The sequence below is a fragment of the Phascolarctos cinereus genome, unplaced genomic scaffold (assembly GCF_003287225.1).
Source record: "Phascolarctos cinereus isolate Bilbo 61053 unplaced genomic scaffold, phaCin_HiC Scaffold_5;HRSCAF=322, whole genome shotgun sequence".
NCBI classification, from domain to species: Eukaryota; Metazoa; Chordata; class Mammalia; order Diprotodontia; family Phascolarctidae; genus Phascolarctos; species Phascolarctos cinereus.
This window is the reverse complement of record NW_027555958.1, coordinates 296,065,751-296,083,681: the sequence shown is the minus strand read 5'-3', so window position 1 is coordinate 296,083,681 and position 17,931 is coordinate 296,065,751. Positions and strand designations below refer to the sequence as shown.

Sequence of the window (17,931 nt, the reverse complement as noted above, 5' to 3'; positions counted from 1 at the left end):
CGGACATTCCTAGCCTGAGAGGAGAGATAACCCCGAGAGGCTCCAGCCGTCTGCTGACCCCTCTCGGAGGGCGCGGAGCCCGAACGCGATCGCTGCGGCAGCACCAATAGCCGCAGCGGCGAGGACGAACCGCAGGACACCTTCCCTCCGCTGCCCTGACCTCCCAATCCGTTGGTCCGGTAGCAACTCCCGGGAGACAGCAGGGTCAGGTCTTAGGGGGTCCCGAACAGGTGGTTAGTGGAGGGCGCCGGATTTGGGGAGGAGGGCGATGAGGGAGGGGCGCAGCTGCCCCTTTAAGAGGTGGCTGCAGAGCCGAGCCCTTCTCCACCCTTTCCCCGGAAGAAAAGCGGAGCCAAGGCCGAGGCGTGCTAGGTGGGGAGGTGCGGAGCTGGGCGTGGGGGAGGCGGGGCCGCGGGACCCCTCCCTCCCGCCCTCCCTCGCTCCCTCCCAGCCGTGATCCGGCCCCCGCAGCCCGAAGCCCGGATCGGGTAGCTAGAGCCGGCAGAGCGAGGAGGGCGCAGCTAGAGCAGAGCCTGAGGGGGGAGAAAGTGGCAGGAGGATAGGGCCAAAGGGTCCATCCGTGCGGGCTGCGGTGACACAGTCCAGAGGAGGGAGGGAAGGGAGGAAGGGGAGGGAAGAGGGGGTGATACTGACCCAGCCGGGGTGGGAGACCCGGCGAGGACAGGGTGTGAAACTGACCAGGGGCACCTGACTGGACTAAGTGGGGCCACCTGACGGGGTTGGACGAGGGACGGTCGGCTACGCTGCAGGCGGCCGCGGGGGAAACAGGTGAATCTGACCCTCCACACGTCCCCCGCGCCCCCAGTATACACCCATCCGCCCCACCGGGTCGGCTGTAGCCATGGACCCAGGCCCCCGCGTCCGCCGTGCCTCTTGTGGCCAGCGCCTGCCCCTCTGCGCCTTGGCGCTGGCGCTGGCAGCTGCGGGCTGTCGCGTAGCCTCCGCCTTCAACCTGGACACCCGGTTCCTGGTGGTGAAGGAGGCCTCGAACCCTGGGAGCCTCTTCGGCTACTCCGTCGCCCTCCACCGGCAGACTGAGCAGCAGCAGCGCTACCTGTGAGTGGGGACAGGGGCTGGGGGTGGCGGGAGACCGGGACATCAAAGAGGGACCTCCAAACATTCCCCTACTCAGCCCGCTTCCTCTGAGCGCTTAGAACGACCTTAGGGTTTAAGGATTTATGGGCCTGAGAGGGGGTAGCTTTGCCGAGACGAGAAGGCTTGAGCTGGGGAAGGAGGGGTGCGGCGGCGGGATCTGCGGTGGGAGGAGAGTAGATAATCCCTAACACGTGCGGGAGCTGCTCCAACCTGCCTCTCCCCTCTAGAAAAATTCTCAGTCTTGAGGCGCAGGCTGGGGGTGGGGTCCTCTTTGTGCCTGGAGACCCTGGAGACTTGCCTAGGAGTGACTGGATTCCTGAACGCTCACCCTCTCTTCTTTCCCCCTCATCCTAAGCACCTAGCTCCTAGCCCCCCGGCTTTGAGAACTTGACTTGAGCCCCCCAGGCGTGGGGAACGGAAAAGGCCTAAGGGAACAGCCATGTGTCAGGAAGAAATCCTCAGCCTGTTGACCCTCTTCGCTGCCCACTCTTTACCTTGTCCTTACATTCCTGACCGCACTAGCCCATATCTTCGGCATGTCCAGGGATAATAGCATCCTCAAATCTAGAAATGAAAGGGACCAAAGAGGAAATCTAGTTTAACCCCCCTCCTTTTACAGAGGAGTAAACTGAGGTTTGCCCAAGATTACCCAAGAAGTAGTAATTGATTCCTCGTGTATACATAGAACCATCATGGCTTACAAAGCAGGTGCCCTTGCTATAGTCACCCTGTGAAGAGAGCATCCATTTATCAGATGAGGTGAAGTGACTTGCTCCAAAAACACTCAGCTAGTACAGTATCTGGATCTGGATTCGAATTTGGATCCTCTGATTCTGAGTTTAGGGCTTTCCTCTCTGATTCGGGATGAATGGACTGGATAGATAGAGGCCTGGAGCGGGAGTGCTACCTTGACCTAACCCATATGCGCCCCCTTGAGGTTCCAGTGGTGGGAAGCATCCCAGTGCTTTCCCACCTTCCAACAGTTAGGAACCCCGCCACCTCCTTCTCCCCAGCATCTTCTCCACATTCCACACATTCATGCTGAATCTTCAGCCCTGAGTGTGTTTGTTTTGGTTTGAAGAGGAAAAATGGTATTTCTTCTCCTATCTCTTCTCTGTATCCCCCCTCCCCCAAACAGCTTCTGAGAAAGAAGGAAGGGGGCAGGGAGGTCAGGGTTCTGGAGGGAGAAGGTGATAACATCCAGCTGTTTGTGTCCTGAGTCCCTTGTTGGATGCAGTGGTGGTAATGTTGACCTACTTATTTATTTATTTATGTATTTGGGTCACACAGCTAGTAAGTGTCATGTGTCTGAGGTCAGATTTGAACTCCAGTCCTCCTGACTCCAAACTAAGAGCTCTATCTACTACGCCATCTAGCTGCCCTGTTGACTTATTTATTACTGGAGGTTGAGTGCTTTGGGATGTTAAGTAGGATACTTGGTGTTCAGTCTTGTTCGACTCTTCATGACCCCTTTTGGGGTTTTCTTGGCAAAGATACTGGTTTGCCATTTCCTTCTTCAGCTTGTTTTACAGATGAGGAAACTGAGGCAAACAGGTGAAGTGACTTGCCCAGGGTCACACAGCTAGTAAGTGTCTGTGGTCACATTTGAATTCAGATCTTCCTGGCTCGAAGCCTGGCACTCTGTTCGCTGCGCTACCTAGCTGCCTCAGCTGGAATACAGGCTGGGTATTTATTTTATTATTTTGTTTTATTTTATCTTGGTGGAGGTGGGCTTGGGCAGGAAGACCTTCTTGAGAGATGGGGGTGATGGGTGTGTCAGGGTGATCAGGTTGGTTGTTAAGGTGGGGGAAGGAAGTAGGAGGGGTTCAAGTTTCTCAGAGCTGAGTGGCCTTAATGAAGAGAGCTCTTAACCTCTACTCCCAGGAAGTAGTGTGGTGGTTGAAGGTAGCTGGGGAATGGCAGCAGAGCACATGGACCCGCCCTGCCTCATCCTAGGCCTATGCCCTCCTGAGAACCTTGGGAAATGGCTAAAGTCCAAACCTTCCTAGCAGCCTTGACCTGGCTGGTAGATCCCAGCTCCATCTGGGGCTTAGCCCTAACTTGGGAAAGGTTGAGGAAGAGTCTGGGCTGCCGAGTTCTCCTCATGACTCTTGGCCTGAAAAGTGATAGGGCCACTTTTCTGTGTTTTCCGAGGGGACTGTCTTTGGAGACCCAGATAAAGCTTCTTCCTTAGTTTATGATATACCAGTGATTCTTCACGTGTGAGGCAGTATAGTTCAATGGCATTCTCCCACTCCTGAGAGTCAGGAGACCTGGATCCTAGTCCTGTCTGTGTGAGCTTGTCTTTTCTCTTTAATTTCCTCTTGTAAAACAAAAGATGTGAACAGACAAGATAATGTTATCCAGTGAAAAGAGCCCTGGTGTTTGTTGGAGAATCCGGGTTCAAATATTGGCTTCGCTAATGCCACTTTATGACCTTAGGCAAGTCACTTAACATCCCTGCCTCAGTTTCCTTATATGTTAAATAAGGGGATTGGATTGGATGGCCTCTGAGAGCCCTTTCAGTTCTAGATCTATGATCATCTGATCTCTGAGGACCCTTCCCCTAGGCTCTGACAGTCGATAACTCCACATACCTTTCCCTGACTCCCAGAGTGGGAATTATCATAGTGGCATGAGGGCTCAACTCCCCTGTGGAAAATGAGCAAAATCTTTAGGCACCTGAGTTTCACTCTATGCTTTGCCCCAAATGTTCTCTTTAGAACGTCTCAAAGCACCACTGCTCAGAATCATAGAATTTTAGAGCTATAAGGGATGTTCTAGTCTGCTACCTCCTTTTCCTTGCCACCAAAATGTCCTTTTGAGCACAGAGATTCTGGATCTCTCTGTGACAACTGGGTATAATCCTAGACCTACCTGAACCTAGAAATCTAGGTCATGTATGTGGGGGGTGGAGAAATTGTGATTCTAGGTCCCTGGGGGAAGTTTTTAGTCTCTTGTTCTGCCAGAGACCCCTCAGCAGGGCCAGCTGGGCTGGGATAGAGACAATCAGCTGTGTATCCAGATGTGAACAGCTGCCTGAAAAGTCAAGCTGTGAACTGAAACCTTCTGGCCGGGGCCTTGAGCTCTTGGCTCAGGACCCATCGGTTCCTCTGGGGGAAGGAGAGAATCAAAGACACAGATGAAACAGCATTCCAGTCCCTGACGGACAGCTTGCAGTTCAGCTAACATTTACCAACCTGGTGCCTGCTGTGTGCAAGGTGGTATGGAATGAGCAGGTGGGCTTCTTCTCAGGATGATGTACTGATTTCCCTTCAGGACTGTGGTCCAGCCCCTCACACTTACACACACACACACACACACACACACACACACACACACATACACACATGACTTAGATTTCTAGGTTCAGTTGGTGCTAGGATCATACTCAGTTGCCACAGATACCCAGAATCTCTGCACTCAAAAAAGCCTGAAGAGCACATTTAGGGACAACGGGAAGGAGGTAGCAGCCTAGAAAATCTCTTATAGCTCTAAAATTCTGTGATTATGAGCAGTGGTGCTTTGAGATCCTCAGGTAAAGAGAACATGTATGTCATGCCTCTGTGGAATGAGCAAAGGGAGAAGCTGAGATGATTCCTTGAAGAGAAGGTATTTCAGGGCCCTTCACTACTATGTCTCATAAAACCCTAGCATTTCTGTAATGCTTTAATGTCTATAAAGCCTTTTACGTATTTTTATATCATTTGAGCCTCTCAACAACCCTGAGAGGTAGGTGCTGTTCTTATCCCCATTTAACAGATGAGGAAACTGAGGCTGAGATAAGTCTTCTAGAGTCCAAGTACAACACTACCCACTGTGCTGCCTAAGAATACTAGGTTTCTAGAAGCCAAATTTAGTTCATTATAGGAGGAAGAGTTTCAGGAGGAGCAGACATGACCTTTCTAGTGTCTAGCTCTTCCCATTCCCCCTAGACTGGCACCAGGGAGCACTGTTGGAAGAGAAGACTGTGGGCACCCACTCTGGATCCAGGAGTGACTACTGTGATCTCTGGAAATATGCTCCCTGTAGGGTAGGCTGAGCTGGCACTCCCTGGGCCTAGTGCCAAGTAGAGGAAGACAGAAGCCAAGGCCTTAGGCACCTGTCACAGAGGGTGAACCTCCTTCTTTGTCCTATCTCTGCTTCAGAAGCCAGTGAGAGAATTCTTCACCTTGAAAGAAATGTAGTTGTGTGCCAGCTTCTTCTGGCAAGGAGGAAGTGGTTGGTGGGTGTAGGGTCCTTTTTTCAGCAAGTGGGCTTGAAGATAGACATTTCTCAGGAGCCAGAAGGGAGGAAGACACCCAGAAAGTGGGAAGTGGGGAAAAAGGTATCCAAGCATTCCTTCCTCTTTCAATTCACAATGAAGTATTAGCTAGTCCATAGATAGAGGAACTGGCGAAGATGGCCTTGGCACATCCTTTAAGCCTACTTGGGGTGCTTTCCTCCAGCCCCTTTCTTCCCCCTACCTCATGTCTTTCTCCTCCTTATCTCTTTCTCTCCTCTATCTCTTTTCCTCCTTATCTCTTTCTCTTTCCCCCTTATCTCTTTCTCCCCTATCACTTTCTTTCTTCCCTCATCTCTTTCTCCTCCCCCTCTCTTTCTCCTCCTCATCTCTTTCTCCCCCCATCTCTCTCTCCTCTGCTATCTGTCTCTCCCCTGCCACCTTTCTCTGCCTCAACTTTCTTACCCCATCTTTCTCCATCTTTCCCTCCCCTCTCTTCCCCTTTCCCTCTTTCCTTCTCTCTCTCTCTTCCCCCAACATCTCTTCCCCCACCCCATCACTTTCTCTCCCCATTTCTCTCTCCCCCACATTCTTTTTCCTCTTCCTCTATCTCTTTCTCCCCTTTTCTCCCTTTCTCTTCTCTCTCCCCCATCCATGTAGTTACTCTGGCTTGAGGAGCTGAGTCACTGATGGGGAGAGGGCAGTGTGGGGGAGGTGGGAGGTGAGGGTGGAGGAGGCCTGCTGTTCCATCTTGGGCATTGTGGAGTTTTGCTACTACCAGGGGAGAGTCCTCCAGGGAGATGTCTAATTCAGGAAACAGGGCTGGCACCGAGCTGGGATCCAGGCAGCAGGAAGCTGCTGCCCCTAGGCAGAACATGCTTCTTCCCTCTTCTTACTGCTCCCATCCCTTTGTGGAAGATTGACCTTAAATCAGAAACAACAGGCCCAGAGGCAGGGTGGTTCCTGGAGGCAGTTTCACTGAGTGCTGACTCCTGGGACCCACCTTTGCTTGGGTGGTCTCTAGGAGGCCCCATACCCTTTCTGGAATTGAATTTGCCCTGCCTACTCTTATTGGGAGAAGGGGAAGAGGGGGATCTACCTGAATTGCCCCCCCCATCTCTCTGAAATGAACCATTTGAAGAAAGCTTAAAAGCTATTGTTATCCTACACCTCCCCCTCCCCCTCCCGTTGGCCTTACCCTAGCCTGCCTTTTTCTTCTCTGGAGTGATGGTTGCTGATGCCCCGAACCCTCCTGAGTCCCATTTCCTAGTTTCTATCACTTCTGTTTCTCTACTTCGATGCTCCATTAGCTTTGAACTACGAGGGAGTCAGGCTAGGGGAGGAAACATTGCTTTCCAGTGTTTCGGTTCTCTGGAGGCTGGGAGGGGCTCAACTATCTTATAGGAGAGAGGATGAGAAAACCAGCTGTTTTGCACGAGTTTGTAACGTTCTTTCCATCATCATTCCTCCTTTTCCCCAAAACCATCTCAGAGATGAGAGGTGAAGTACTGTCTGTGCATGAAAGAATTGTGATCTTGGGCCAATCTCAAGCCTGGGCCTCAGTTTCCTCATTTGTAAAAAGGTAGAGTTGAACTAACTGTTGAAGTTAGTTCAAAGTTGAAAGTTCAGAGCTGAAACATTTGTGTTTCCTTTCAACTCTGTGACTATGGAGTTTTCTGAAAGCAAGAGAATCCTCATTCTTGTGTATTCCATCCCTTTTGATGTTTAAACCCATTTCGGTATATTAAGCTTTGCCTTGGGGTCCCAACCAGAAAGGCCAGAGTCCTCTGGAAAGTTTGGGAGATAGGCATCAGGAGAAGTACCAGGCTGAGGGAGGGGTTTCTCCCTTATCCCACTGACTAGAAGTTACCAAAACCGTCTTGGCTGAGAGATTGGGAATTATTATTTATTCAACAAACATTTATTTAGCACTTATATATGTGCCAAGTACTGTGCTTCTCAAACCTGAACATGGTCTGGGAAGGTAGTGTTTTTGTCATACAAGGGCTCCTTATTCTGCCCCTGGTTTAGGATTGGTTTGGAAGGGAAGGATATGTAACAGACTGCACACCTTCAGGCTCAATGTACCTCACACCCCTTTCATTGAGGCGTTTGGGGAAGGAGATGAGGCTGTGTGATTTTTTCACTAGTTGACCTCTCTGACACCTTACAGGGTGCTTTGTGATGGTAGGAATGGAGCTCAGAGGAGCAGAGGCCCTCTTCACATCCTCACTTGACAGCTTTCATTTGTCTACTTGCCCTGATTATTTTGGCCATTTTTCAGACTCTGGATAGGGTACTCACCCTATTCTAGATCGATTCGAGTGGAGGAATGATGCTTTATGTTGACTTCTACAGCTCTGGATATAAAGAATGTTGGGTCTCAGAGAAATCAGGCAGGAGAGTGCCTTGAGTGGAACGTGGTATCTGGTTGGGAGCCTGGTTGCCCTAGTCTTATTTACTCCCATCCTCCTTTGAATTCAAGGTGCTAGGAGTAGGGTGGAGGGAGGAGATGAGCTGAGTGATCAGGAAAGAGGGAAGGAACAGACTTTCTGACACAAAAATCTATGCCTATCTCCCTCTCTCTACATTCTCCTACTCTGCTGTTACTTCCTGATTGCCTGGCCTCTAGGTAAAGTGAGATGTTGAAACCTTTCATAGTAGGATCATAGATTTAAAGTTAAAAGGGACTCTAGAGGCCATCGAGTGCAACCTCCATCGTTTTACAGATGAGGAAACTGAGGCACAAAAGGGCAAGTGACCTTGCCCATGGTCACATAGTTGGCATTGGAGGCAAGACTTGAACCCAGTTCTTTCTGACTCTAATGTCCAGTGCACTATTCACTGTGACTGTAACTTCTTAAATAAGAAGTGCTTATTTATGTGGCACCCAAAGCCCAGGAGCCCTCTTCTCTTCTTCTTCTCCATCAGAATCTCCTAATTCAGTTGTGATGAACTCCAAACATAACTTTGGCACCTGTTTCATATGCCTGTTGTTGTTCAGTCATGTGAACTCTTCATGACCCTGTGGACCCCTATCCATTGGGTTTTCTTGGCAAATGGAATGGTTAGCCATTTCCTTTCCAGTGAATCACCAATCCATAGGCAAATAAAAGTTAAGTGACTTGCCTAAGGTCACACAGCTAGGAAGTTTCTGAGGCTAGATTTGAACTCAGGCCTTCCCGACTTTGAGCCCAGCACTCTATCTACTATGCCTCCTAGCTGCCTCTCTTCATATACCTTATTATTGTTTGTTCATTTCAGTCATGCCCAACTCTTTATGACCCCATTTGGGGTTTTCTTGGCAAAGATACTGGAGTAGTCTGCCATTTCCTTCTCCAGCTCATTTTACAGATGAGGAAACTGAGGCAAGCATGATCAAGTGACTTGCCCAGGGCTATATAGCCAGGAAGTTTCTGAGGCTGGATTTGAATTCAGGTCTTCCTGACTCCAGGACCCAGCGTTCTATCCCTATGGCACCTAACTGTCCACATGCCTACCCAACCCTTAATCCTAACTCAGCGGTACTTCTGCAGAGAAATGTCTCCGATCTAGCCTTTTCCTTTCTGCCCTGTGCTTTGTGTTGTTCCCATGCACTTAACCGGATATCATGCGGTATCTGTGTTGATGTCCCTTCACTATATTCTGAGATGCCACAAGACTAAAACCATATCTAAACTTTGTATCTCTCTTTGCTGCTGGCACAGTGCTTTGCATGTAGTAAATATTTGTGGAATTAAATTGACTTTCATCTAGGGGAAAAATAAAAACCAACCAGCCAAACTGGGTTATACTAGGGTCAGTACCCCGCCCCCAACATGCTATCACTGCTCTCACCTGTTCTCCTTCCTCTGTCTCTGATGCCTACATCTCTCCACCTTTCCCCCAACCTAGCATAGAACTCTGAAGGCGTGATCTTCTCCATCCTGGGCAAGGAGCCAGGGGCTAGAGAGGCCTCTGAGCCAGGAGCTAAAAATACTCAGGGGCTGGGGGGGAGGGAGGGTTGGTGTTGCGGGAAGGTTCCCTGTGGAATCTCTGGGGAGGGAGAGGATTGGATCCGGATGGAATTGGTGGGGGGGAGGTGGCTTCTGTCTGAGCATCCCTTCTTCCCCCTGCCTTGGTGTCCACAGACCCAGTGCACCGAGGATGAAGGGAGGTGAGGGATAGGCAGACAGACAATTGACTAACTTCTGTTCTGCTTACTCGAGCCTTTAGGAGGAGACTGAGTTTAGGGGAATGGGAGGGGAGGGCTAGCTTACAAGCCAGAGCATGCCAGCTGCCCAGCAAGGCAGGATGTTGTCTGGGCTGGGGAAGAAGGAACCCTACCACTCCCACTCCTCTCCTTCCCCACCCCTTCTGCCCTGGGTTGAGAAGCGGTAGCAGCCTACAATCCAGGCAGAGAAGGTGGAGACGACTCTTTCGGTTATATTTCATTGATGGAATCGGGGTTGGACCTTCCTTAGGTCCCCTTTCCTCCTACCCCATCAAGGACCAAAACCATCTTGAAGTCACTTTGCTCAGCCCCTTGCCTCTAGGCAGAGCTATGTCCAGTTCAGACAGGTCTATTGTGCTTAGCATCCCCTACCCATTCCATTACTCATGTTTGGGTACCCTTAGAGTTGGGGCCTACAGGATAGCTAACTTTGATCTCTCCTGCTCTGACCTCCTAATAACCATCTTTATACTTGTTGGTCAATTCTTATCCACTCTTCAGTCTGATTAACCTGGCAGTCAGGAGCCGGGTCAGCTGGGAGAGCTGATTGTTAAATTTTCAGTATGAACATTTATATCTCAGAAATCAACAAACTCCACAAATTAAGACTTGATTTATTGTCTTTTTGGTTGTATAGATTTAAGAAAGTGATAGAGAAAATTTAAAAGTGTGTCCTGGGTTTTCAGAAAACTAATTGTTAAACATTTACCAGCACACTGCAGCTGATAAGGTGAGGATTACAGGGTCCAGGAGAAATGGGACCTTGGATTTCTGGTTTCATCAGTCACATTCCCATGCATAAGGAAATTGGGTGGCAATTAATTTAAAAGTGGCATGGTGGCCTGAGTCATCTTTCCCCCCTTTCCCCTGGCTCCTAGTCCAGATGCTGAGGGGGTGGGGCAGCAGGCTCTAGTGACTGGTCAGTCACCAAAGAGTATAATGGCTTTCCTTGCCCGTTCCTGTATCAGACTAGGAAATGACTAACAGGGGGCTGACAGGGCAGGGCTGGCACCGGGCCAACCTTGTGTGTATTGGTACCGCCAAGGAGAGGGGGAGGGGAACTCTTCTTACACCCCCTCCCTCCTCCCATATCCCTGGGGCCTTAAAACAAAGCTTTTGCTGTTGAGGTGTATAGGGAAGCATAAGTTGTGTCCTGCTTCCCCCTCCCAGGCTCCTCAGGTTCTGCATTCCTGACATGAGAAGGGAGGGATCTCCAAGTCTCTACATGCCCAGGGTTTGAACCTCTTCTCCCACTCCCATCTACCCCTCATCAGGGATTCAGAGTCATTGACTAGAAGCAAAGATTTCACTCTAATGCTGCTCTTGGCTCTGCCTAGAGCCAGGTGTGGAAGGGCTAGAGAGGGAAATAAAAACAAGCCAGTGGTGGGTGGGAGGGAGAAAGGTCAACATGAGGCCCCTTGGGCCGAGAATTGGATTAGAACCAAAGAAGTAGAGCAGGGAGCAGTAGCCCTAGCAGACCCTCATCCTTGTGCAGCCTGAGGGAGCCACAAATATCCATGGCTTTACTGTTTCTCAGCTGACCCAATCCTCTAGCTTGGGTAGGGGGACAGAGAGCAGAGGAGTGCCGGGAAGCTCTGGAGTCTATTACATTACCCCCCCTTACCTGCCCCTACCTCAGCCAGCCTGATTCCCCAGCTTTAGCTGTGGGTTCCTAGAGCAGTGATAAAACTCTCTCTGTACCTTTAGAGATGTGAGGCAAGGATACCAGTTAGGTCCAGGCAAGAAGTGACCAGGGCCTACCTGTCCTAGGGTGGCAGCCCTCTAGGGCAGGAGATGCTGTGAAGTTAGACACACCTAGATTTCACAGCTGATTAAATATCAGGGAGGGAGAGAGAGAGAGAGAGAGAGAGAGAGAGAGAGAGAGAGAGAGAGAGAGAGAGAGAGAGAGAGAGAGAGAGAGAGAAAGGAGCAGGAAGTGACATTCCTGGCTGACTTGAAGGATGGTGGCATCTTCCATGGAATAGGGAAGCTCAGAAGAGAGGTGGGTTTAGGGAACAAATTAATGAGTTCTCTTTTGGAAATGTTGACTCCAAAAAGTGGAGAAGACGTGAAAAGAGAGGCAGTGCAGGCACTGAGTGTGCATCCTCAAAGCTTTCTCTAGATGTTTAATTGAAAAAAGCAAAGAGATGTAGGTTGATGGCTTGAGAGGGTTTGGGTTTAGTTGAGGTTTTTCAAGGATGAGACTTAGGCATGTTTGTAGCTAGAGGGGAAGGATCCAGTGGGCAAAAAGAGTTGGAGACTGGAGCGGGGGAGGATAATTGTGGGAACCATTTGCTGGAGAAGACAGGATGATATGGGATTGTATTTGTTGGCCAAGTTGGTCTTGGAGAGGAGGAGGGCCATATTGTCATCAGAGAGTAAAGGAGAGAGAGAATATTGAGATGAAGGGTTTCTGAGATGCAGCAGAGGGGAGAAGGGGGAGCTCCTAGTGAATGCTCTTCATTTCTTCATACAGTGTGAGATGGCCCTTAAGCTTTACTCAGATGCTCCAGCGCCTCTTAGTGATGTGTTGGACTTTCTGAGGATGAGTGCTTTCCTGGGGGAGGGGGAGAACCGAGGCTTGCGGTCGAGCTATTCAGTCAGGGAAAGGATCTGGTTGTCCTGTCCTCTCTGGTACAGGTACCCATTTCTTGGAATGGGCTTCCCTTTACCTTGGATAGTACATTGGCTAAGAGCCAAATGTTAGTCTGACCTCCAGTCTCTTTTCTGCCCCCTTAGACTCCTTGCTGGTGCTCCACGGGACCTTGCTATACCTGATGGCCACACCAACCGGACAGGTGCAGTGTACCTGTGCCCCCTCAGCTCCCAGACAGATGACTGTGAACGGATGTATATAGAGGAAAAAAGTAAGGGGGAGGGGGCTCAGATCCCCTTGTCCTGTGTATTCCCTTTGGGCAACACCCAAAGTACTATGGGGGTGGGGGATTCAGAGGAGATGAGGTCACCATCCTCAAAAGGAAATCACAGACCCTTCCCTTAGGGCACTCTCAGGCTAGGGCTAGAATGGGGCATAGAGCCCCAGATCACCCTAGGAAGAAGGGGAGTGGAACATTCCAGGGAACTGGGATGGAAGGCTGGGGGAGGGGAGGCTGGCGTCCAGGGTATGGGGAATAATTTAAAGGAAGATCCCAGGGCCAGAGAAGGCAAGGTGAGGGACATTTTAGGGAAAGGTCTGCCTAACTGAAATAGAGTCTGAGCGCCCAGTTGTATGCCCTTGAGAAGCTCTGGGCTGCTAGGAATGTGAGAAGTGAGTTTATGTGTTTATGAAGACCGCCTCCCCCTTGGTCTTCTATTCCCCCCCGTCACTCCTGACTTTGCTTTTAGGTGATCCCGGGCAGCACATTATTGAGGACATGTGGCTTGGGGTGACAGTGGCCAGCCAGGGACCGGCAGGCAGAGTGTTGGTGAGTGGGTGAGAGGGTCATCCACAGCCCCTGTGCTTCCCTTGGACCTTCCAAACTATTCAGATCCCCCTGGGGGGGGGCGGGGTGGAGGGCATGTTACATGGCAGAAGAAGAACCAGGAATCTGAGTACCTGGGCCTCTGAGAACACTATGTGTGTGTCCCTGGGGGTTCTGCTGCTCCTCCCAGGCTGGGTGTGGCAAAGCCCTAGTCAATGTCTCATTGCTCTTCCCAGTTCCTAGGGTGCCCTCCGTGGGAACAAGCCAGTGAGCCTCTGGGAGGAAAGGGCAGAAGGGGCCCCAGGCGGCACAGACTTGGCTTTAATTGCTTCCTCTGGGAGGGAGGCGGTGCTGTGGGAGCCAGGACGAAGTGGCACAGTTCCTGGGGAACCTTGCCTGCTCCAGGCTGGGCATCAGGAGCTCCCATCTACCTCCAGGCACTCTCTGGAATCCCCTAGTGCCAGTTACCCCCCCTTCCCCTCTCCTGTGCTGTCATTCCTTACTCACCCCTCTGTCACCCTCACGCCTCAGTGTTGGTTGTTCCTCAGTGCCAGCTATTCCCATGCCCAGCCTTTCACTTCTGGAGGAAGAAAATTCTGGAAGCCCCCCTTGAACCAATTCTAGACTCTATTGCACACAACCGATTGATCCAGAATTCTGCCTGTGAACTTTAATGGATTTCCCATTCTTGGCCATTTCTAGATCAGTCTGGTTCTAGAATAACAGTGATGATAATGATCTAGTATTTATAGTATATATTTTAAGGTTTGCAAAGTACTTTACAAATATTATCTCCTCACAATAACCTTGAAAGGCTGGTGCTATCATTATCCCCATTTTACAGATGGGGAAACTAAGACAGACAAAGGTTAAGTGCTCCGGATTATACAGCCTTTGAGTGTCTGAGAGAAGATTCCAATTCGGGTCATCCTGACTCCACGGCCAGCACTACAAACCACTGTACCACCTAGGTGTCTTTTTCCCCATCCACTTGTTTTTATAACAATAATAATAATAATAATAATATTATTATTATTATTTTTTATATAGCCCTTCAAGGTTGGCAAATCATTTTACATATATTATCTCATTTGATACTCATAACAACCTGAGACATAGCTACTATTATTATCTTCATTTTACAGATGAGGAAACTGAGGTTGGGAGTTGTTAAGTGCCTTGCCCAGGGTCACAGAGATAGTAAGAGTCTGAGTCAGAATTTGAACTCAGATCATCCTGACTCCAAGTCCTTTCCTACTCTTTCCATTTTGTCACATTGCGTGCACACATACATGCACACACACACACGCTCACACACTAATTCTAGGTCACCATCTGTTTTTGTTTTTTATTTGGTTTTACTCTAAGAGGACAGGGTATTTGCAGGGTGAGGGGCAGGCAGGATGTCTTTAACTTCCTCTGTAACCAGTTTCTTTTTGGCCTGTGAGCCAAGGACTACCCCCAACTTGTCCTTCTATGATAATCCTCCCAAATCCCTTATTTTCCAAGGAGCAGTGCTCCATTTCCCTCTCCTCCCTTCCTGGGGCTAATCTAATACACAGAAAAAAGATATTCAGCTTCAAGAGTTAATGGAGGAAATGAAAAGAACCTCCTTCCCCACTCCCAGAACAACAAAGACCCAGTGAGAGTGGTCTAAGGGACCAGCAAGCAACTGCCTGTCCAGGGCCCTGGCGGTGAGGCCTCCGGTGGGGTATATAGGATGGGTTGTGACAAAGGTTTTGTCTGGCGGGGGGGGATGTCCCCAGGTCTGCGCCCATCGCTACACCAAGGTGCTGTGGTCAGGGTCAGAGGACCAGCGGCGGATGGTGGGCAAGTGTTATGTGCGGGGCAACGATCTACAACTCGACTCCAGAGACGACTGGCAGACGTACCACAATGAGATGTGCAACAGCAACACAGACTACCTGGGCACAGGCATGTGCCAGATGGGCACCAGTGGGGGCTTCACCCACAACACTGTGTATTTTGGGGCACCTGGTGCCTACAACTGGAAAGGTGGGTCAGAAAGAGTGGCAAATGGTAGATGCCATCCAGCCCAGGCCAGTGGTAGGAGCATCAGGCAGAACCTTTCATGATCACCCAGGGTGGGGAGATGGGAGCAACAGGCTGGACTTGCTATCAGTGGCTATTGTCTCCTTTTTCCCAGCCTGATCCATCCTTTCTCAATACGTCTTGGCTGGAGCTTCAGCCTTTTTATAATTGTGGGATGAGCTTCCCATTTTTTCTTCTTGTTGAAGGAAGTAGCAGATGAGATCCTTCACTGGGAACAGTAAGAACGGGAGCTTCATCTATTTGCTACTACAGACCAAGCTGCTAGACTCTTTCTCTGCTGTAAACTTCTCTCTCTCTCTCTCTCTCTCTCTTTTTCTCTCTCCTCTCTCCTCTGTCTTCTCTCTCTTTCCCTCCTTCCTTAGATTCTTCCTTCCTGCCCTGCCTTGCCCTTCTTCTTCCCTTTTTCTCTTCCTCTCTCTTCCCCTTCCTCCTTTTCTCCCTCTTCTCCCCATCCTCTGTGTGTGTCTGTCTCTCTGTCTCTTTCCTCCTTCCTTCCTTCCCCGCCTCCCTTTCTTCCTCTCTCCTCTCAATCTCTCTTCCTTCCCTCCCTCCCTCCCTCTTTCCCTCACCTCTCTCTCCCTCCCTCCCTTCCTCCTTGCTTCTCTCTGTCTTTCTCTCTCTTTCTTTCTCCCTTCCTCTGCCTCTCTCTCCCTTTACCTCTCTCCACACAAACACATCCCATGTACCACCATGGCTGCCTACTAGAGCGAAAGGAGAGCCCTCAAGTGGATGTGAATAGCCATTATAGAGAAGCCCAAGAACCAGGTTTTCTGTGGACTGGAGCTATCAACCCAGGAGTGAGATTTGGGGGAGCAGTAGGACAGATGTGATTGTATATTTCTAATTCTAAAAAGAGACCCTGGAGAGGATTTCTTTGCAGTGGTGGAGCGATAACAGAATATAATAGAAAGGCTTCTGATTTTGGAGACCCAGGGCCTGGGTCTCTGCTGTCTCTGCTCCTTGCTGCCTATGTGACCATCACCTAGTTGATTCACTTTTCAGAGCCTCATTCTCCTCATCTCTAAAATAAAATAGGTTAGTCTGAAATGATTTCTCAGATCACTTCTGACTCTAAGACTCTTCAATCCTATGATTGTCCTAGAGGTGCATTCTGGTTATGGTCAGTAGAATTTAGACTAGGAAGGAACCTTAAAAGTCATCTAGTCCAACCCCTTTCACAAAAGAAGAAACTGAGGCACAGAGACATCAAGTGCTTTACTCAAGGTTTACAAGAGATGGCAGAGCCAGAATTTGAACCCAAGCCTTTTCCCTGCTGCTGTGCTTGCCTACCTAAGGAAGGGTGAAGGATCCTTGAAGAGGATGGTGGTAGAGGGCGGGAATGGTTTCTGTGGCAATTCAGAGTCAGGAAGAAGAAGGAGGGACTGGCTCTGAGTTCGTCCTAATTGTTCCCCCTTCCCTGTAAGGTACCACCTATATGATCCAGAGGAAAGATTGGGATTTTTCAGAGCACAGTTATACAAACACAGAGGACCTAGGGCATCTCTATATCGGTGAGTCCAGTGCTGGAATCCTTGATTAGGTAATGAAGAAGAGAGGCCTGGTGGGTGGAAGAGAAAGTCTGGGGGCAACGAATGGATGCCCAGCTATCTGAGACAGTCACCCTCTTTTTAATATCTTTATTCCAGCATAATAGGTTTCCTTTGTAACCTTAGGCATTTTATTTTATGCATTTATAAACATGATTCTGAGAAGGGGTCCATGGGCTTCACTAGACTGCCAAAAGAGTTCATAGCACAAAAAAAAAAGGGTGAAGTACTCTTGGGCTAGGGCATTTCCCGAGGGATGTCAAGGGAGGTGATTAGAACTGTGTGCAGGCAGCTGCAGTGAGGTCTCTTGTGACTCACCTCTTTCTTCTTATCTTCTCCCAGGGTATGCAGTACAGGTGGGGAGTGGCATCTTGCACCCTGAAAGTCTCACCATTGTGGCTGGTGCTCCCCGGCACCGCCACGTGGGCTCTGTCTTCCTCATGAACGTGGAGGCAGGTGGGGAAATTGAGATGAAGCAGGTGTTGGAAGGGGAGCAGGTGGGTGCCTACTTCGGCAGCGCCATCGCCCTGGCGGACCTTAACAATGACGGGTGAGTGAGATTCTAGATCTGCGATGGACCTTGACCCTTCTCACTAGTCTGGGGATCCCACTTCTCCTCTAATCTAGGGAATTGGGCAGACACAAGTGTAATTGTGCATCCATTTTTGTTTCCTCATGGAAATGAGATCAGAACGTGTGGTAGGCTCTGGGTTTGAGTGTTATTTGCAAATAATTTATCTTTCCTGTGCGTGAGTTTTCACGTGGAAGATCGCTGTGCGTGGTGTTTGGGGGGGGCGGTGTATAAAACTTGAATGTCATTTATAGGAAACCAAAGCAGTTTGTTTTCCATGGCTTCTCCATACTCACATATCATGCACATGGGTCTTATATTGCCTTCCTGTGCCCAAAGTATGAGACTGAAGGCCATGACCAAGGTAGCCCCAAGGTGGATTTGTTTCTGGGTAGCCATGGATCTGGGTATCCATGGATCACTTTGAGAGGGGGACGTCACGGGGGCCACTGCCCTCACATCCTCCTCTCCACTGGGGTAGGTGGCAGGATCTCCTGGTGGGTGCCCCCTACTACTTTGAGCGGAAGGAAGAGATCGGTGGTGCAGTCTACATTTTTATGAATCAGGGGGGCATCTTCCCCATTCACCCTTCCCAACACCTCCATGGGCCAAGTGGCTCAAACTTTGGCTTCTCTGTGGCCAGCCTTGGAGACATCAACCAGGACGGCTTCCAGGGTGAGATTCCCCCCTTCTCTTGCCTCCTCCTAATATCCCCCCTCCTCATTACTTCTTCAAGTCCACAAATATTTACAGAATACCTACTTTGT

General features: G+C 49.9%; 1 protein-coding gene across 1 annotated transcript in view; it reads left to right on the top strand.

Annotated features, from left to right (window-relative positions):
• The first annotated feature begins 454 nt into the window (after positions 1–454).
• The window catches only part of ITGA3 (integrin subunit alpha 3), a 33,238-nt gene continuing 15,761 nt past the window's right edge, over positions 455–17,931 (top strand). The window contains exons 1-7 of the mRNA XM_020997644.2: positions 455–1,077; positions 12,291–12,418; positions 12,897–12,976; positions 14,740–14,989; positions 16,471–16,557; positions 16,936–17,143; positions 17,646–17,839. Coding sequence (XP_020853303.1) covers positions 863–1,077; positions 12,291–12,418; positions 12,897–12,976; positions 14,740–14,989; positions 16,471–16,557; positions 16,936–17,143; positions 17,646–17,839 — 1,162 coding nt within the window. The 5' untranslated portion in view covers positions 455–862. The remainder of the gene's footprint in view (positions 1,078–12,290; positions 12,419–12,896; positions 12,977–14,739; positions 14,990–16,470; positions 16,558–16,935; positions 17,144–17,645; positions 17,840–17,931) is intronic.